Consider the following 4,417-nt stretch of genomic DNA (forward strand, 5'->3'; position numbering starts at 1 on the left):
ATCCTGATGCATTCTCAGATATAGGACAGGATTCCATCACACGAACACAAACACAAACATATGTAGAGACAAGGATGTTCGCATAGGAACCTCTGACAAACCAGTAGGGCAGTTTGTTTTCGCTTTTATACAACTGCAAAGTAAATGTTTTCTCTCTTTTGAGTCTTCATATAACTGTCAGGATAGACTCATGCTTGTGTTAGAAGATAGCTAGCACCCATAACAGCACCCATGTGTGTATAGGGTTTATAGTAATATTCATTAACATAGATTTAATCTAATAAAGGATACAATTTTATTAATTTGTGAAGACTGTCTAATACTACATTTTGAGACCTTATGAAATCACTTTATATTTTGTGGTAATATAAAATTGGTGTCTGCATGTTGCTAAATCTCTATACACTAAAGATTTCATAATTATTAAGGAGTAAATCTGTGTTATTTCAATTTATTAATCATTTACTTGAGGTTTTTGGGCATTACTTCCAGAATTAATTCCAGAATTTCCTTCGAGATCAATAAAGTATCTATCTATCTCTCTATCTATCTATCTATCTATCTATGCCCTTTGTTTAGGTGTTTGAGTGACATGTAAGACAACAGAAAAGATCTCCAACCGAGTACAAAAGCCAAATGGGATTTATTCAATGGTATCAAAACAACATTTAACAAACATATGCAAAAATAGATATGATAAAGAAATATATTACTTTAGTTCAATAAATATGTCAGGATGCAGTCACTGAGGACTACGTGGCCCCATTTTAGTAGTCTTGGGGTTCTGTCTTCGTCTCAGAGCTGCAATACACAGTACAGAAACATGAGGTATTTAATGGTTGGTTTCCCCAATGTGTCAGGATCGTCAGGTTTTCATGATGTCTTGAAAGGCAGGTATTTGCATTTGAATTGGCAACCCATTCCACTTCCAAACTGAAAATGAAAACTTCTGCCATGGCTAGATCTACAAGAGGGGGGATACATTCATTGTTCGTCAAATGGAGGAGTGACTTCCATGCCTGCGTCTAAAGTTTGGCAATAAGATTATATTGCTTCCTTTAACCAGCTAGGAAAGCAACAACTGAAAGGATAAATCTACATTCCTGAGACAACTGCAAGCCCTCCCCATTTTGTAATTGTAAAAAAACATGATTATGATTATCAAAAGCGGTCGCCTTCATGACTTCTATAAAAAAAAGTCCTTTGAATCAAGGCTATTCGAATACTTCTAAGTTCCTCTACAGGAATAACCTCAACTGTCTTTTTCAGCCTTTCCCCATGACATCTAGGAGTAGAGTTGTGGGTGACATTCACATTTGTACAGGAGGTTAAACATCAATACTGCCAGACGGTAGCAATCAAAACTCCACTTGAAATGATGGGGCCAGCCTATAGTTATAGGCCAGCAGACCGCAACTTAACTGTCCCCAAGTAATGGCACCCATTTTGTCCAGTGATACCAGTATCACCATATAACAGAGTTAAGTTAGGGCCATTTTTCGTGCAGTGCTCTGTGCTGAGTCACTAGTGAGTTACAGTACAAGTCCAGCCAATGTCTGATCCTTGCTCAGCAGCTCGGGGAGGTGGTGATGGGACTGTGGAGGAAGGAGAGCTGGCCGGCTGAGGCGTGCACAGGGATGGAGACGGGGAAGTTGAAGACCGTGCTGCTCTTGCCGATGGCCGGACTGCCCGCCTCTGAGGAGCAGGTGGACGAGGCCAGGACCTGCGACTCGAACTGGAGCAGCTGACCCATGAAGCTGAAGTTGGGCGAGATGATGCTGCGGCGCTGCTTGACAAACTCGAAGGCCTCGTCCAGCTTCACGCGGTTGGTGCGCATGAGGTAGGCGAGGCAAATGGTGGCGGAGCGGGAGATACCCGCCTGGCAGTGCACGAACACACGGCCGCCTTTATTCCTCACCGAGTCTGGAGGGGAGAGAAAGGAAGGCAAGATTAACACACTGTAAATTTCCATGAGGTGGTGAAATGTATTAGCACAGAATGAAGTTTAACTGTCACAGGAGAGCACAAACACAAATGTCCTGGCAACACTTTCAGTTCCCATTCAAATTCAGTAGTGGCTCCTAACGGTTCTATCTCATTAAGACACAGGAAGAGCAGTTAATAGGGGTGCAGGGTGTGAGCCTGTGGGGGCTATTCCCCAAGGAGGCAGTCTGAATGGACAAAGGGGGGCAGATAGTCCCCTGCTGGGGGTATTGATCTGGGAGGAAGGCCGGCAGTGAGTGTGGAGAAACCGCCTTTTGTTCAGCCAGAACAAAGAGTGGCGTGGAGGGAGCTATTCAGGCCCAGCCAGCCGATCCACTACAACAGTAGAGTGGGGCCGCTGGCTCGCGGCTCAACATGAAAAGGGGGCATATCTTTTCGTGGGGCTGAGAGGCGATGATGTAACCACCATTGTGGCGGAGCGGGGAGCCTGTGCCGAGCCAGCTGGTTAGTTTTGGAGGGAACTTTTTAAAATTTAAATCCAAGAGCCACTGAATGCACCAAGTGAAGGAAAGGGGGGAAGGGCGGGTGTTGTGTTGTTTGCCGTCAACAGGCTCAGCAGTAACAGCTGTGGTTTGTGCTCATGTGTGGCAGTAGAGAGAGTATGAAGGGCCTCGACGTTTGTTTATTTTATTTATATAGCGGTGGATGTGCTCTACTCACCGATAAACTCGATCGCCTCGTTGAACCAGGAGCTGATGTCAGCTTTGTGGTTGTCCTCGACAGGGATGCTCTTGTACAGGAAGGAGTCCTCGAAGTGGTTTGGGCAGTTGGCAGAAACGTTGATCAGAGCGGTGATCCCCAGCATGTCCAGCATGTCTTTCCTGGAGGCATGGTAAGCACTGCCAAGGTACAGGAAGGGCAGGATCTCCACTGGTCCGCCCTAGACACAGAAAAAACAAAACAAAGTCAGTCAAACGTGGGCCCAAAATAGTACAGCTGGAAGTGAGAAACATAACATTTACCATATCTATCTCAAAGTTTGGCCTATCTATGATCATTTCATCCAAAATGATACACACCTGGTCATATAAAGGTGTACTGCATGGACTACAGCCAGGGTCTGCGCTTCCAGGATGGCTGGCGCTCAGGGGCAAACTGAGTCCTTGAGGAGGGGAGGGTTTGGTGCACATCTCTGGGTACTCGGTGGAAAATGTGTCAAAACCGCCTAGAAAGAGAAACAACCAGCAGGGTCAGATCACAAGACAACACAGGAAGACATCTACGTTTAAATATATGTTGTCCAAATAGGTGACAACTGTTCATCGGGCTATTTTGGCTCAGTGTTTACTCCGACAGCAGCTGGTGCGGTGACAGCTGTAATCCACATTTGTTGACCCGTTGTTAGGATACAGTGAAACATTGGCCAACAGCGTACCGGCCTCTCATACAGTCTAATAATTCGCGTCAATTTCCTTCTCCTTACCTTTGAGAATGAACACGCTGGCACCGCAGGGGTCGCGGCACAAGGCTGTAACTGCAAGCATCAGAGTCCCGTCTTTCTTCACTTGGCCTAAGTCCAAACTCCGGTCGTCTAGGAACACCACCGACTGGTACTCCCCCGAGAGCAGCCGGTTCCTGGTGTCCTCGTTGGGGACGATGTGCTCGAGCCCCAGGCCCCCCCTGGCCCGCCTGCGCACGATGGTGCTGAAGCGCACGTTGGCGGAGCCGGGTATGTGGGACGAGTTGAAGGAGAAGAAGGAGCGGCAGTCCAGCACCAGGCAGCCCAGGTCGTCGCCCTCCAGCAAACCACGGAGGGACGCGCAGTCGATGCTGGGGACCTCCATTATGACCATAGTAGGACGGCGGGATATATATGTTAGATCCAAATACATAAAGCGGTGTCGCAGGGAAATAGAGCTTTGGGTGTGTTTAAAAAATAGGTTTGTCTTCTCCCAAAGTTTAAAAGTAACCTTTAAAGCAGCTGTGTTCTTTTGTTCTGGTTGGTTTCACTTGTTTAGAGGTTTTCCAAGGTAAAGCCCACGGTCAAACTCGACAAAATGTTATTGTGAAAAAGAAGGAAAAAAAAGTTACAATAACAAAACTGGTCCTTTTCCTCTTGTGTATCCGGTTGTTCGTCAGAGGAAATATTCTACTTTACACTGAGTTGTTCAGAGAGTTGCTTCTGCCACCGGGGGCTTTCAAACGGCTTTATATACGGCCTGTCTTGTGAATGAGAAACCGCTGACGTCAAGCGCCCGCCCCTCCGGGCTTCCTGCCAGCAGCGCAGACGTCACTGTGCCGTTGAGCCAGGCAGGCAGGCTGGCCAGCCCCGCCCGCCCCGGGTGAGCGGAGCTACAGGACAGGATGGGGGCAAATGTGGGGCAGCATTATACTGCAAGACTCAGCCAAGATTACTTTTTCTTTCTTTCTTTCTTTCTTTCTTTCTTTCTTTCTTTCAGTTCCTTGTTGGTGT

At 46.9% G+C, this 4,417-nt stretch overlaps 1 protein-coding gene across 1 annotated transcript; it reads right to left on the reverse strand.

Annotated features, from left to right (window-relative positions):
* Window positions 1-624: 624 nt before the first annotated feature.
* Window positions 625-4,116, reverse strand: dusp1 (dual specificity phosphatase 1). The gene is made up of 4 exons (XM_071526229.1): window positions 3,428-4,116; window positions 3,024-3,169; window positions 2,665-2,884; window positions 625-1,923 (listed from the first exon to the last, which is right to left on the reverse strand). The coding sequence occupies exons 1-4, from the start codon at window positions 3,834-3,836 to the stop codon at window positions 1,568-1,570; spliced, it is 1,131 nt and encodes a 376-aa protein (XP_071382330.1). The 5' UTR covers window positions 3,837-4,116; the 3' UTR covers window positions 625-1,567.
* Between the last annotated feature and the right edge of the window lie 301 nt (window positions 4,117-4,417).

The sequence above is a fragment of the Centroberyx affinis genome, unplaced genomic scaffold (genome assembly GCF_046629955.1).
Source record: "Centroberyx affinis isolate AG114_WGS23_722 - 3 ecotype Tasmania unplaced genomic scaffold, CSIRO-AGI_Caff_v1 ptg001395l_1, whole genome shotgun sequence".
Lineage (NCBI taxonomy): Eukaryota > Metazoa > Chordata > Actinopteri > Beryciformes > Berycidae > Centroberyx > Centroberyx affinis.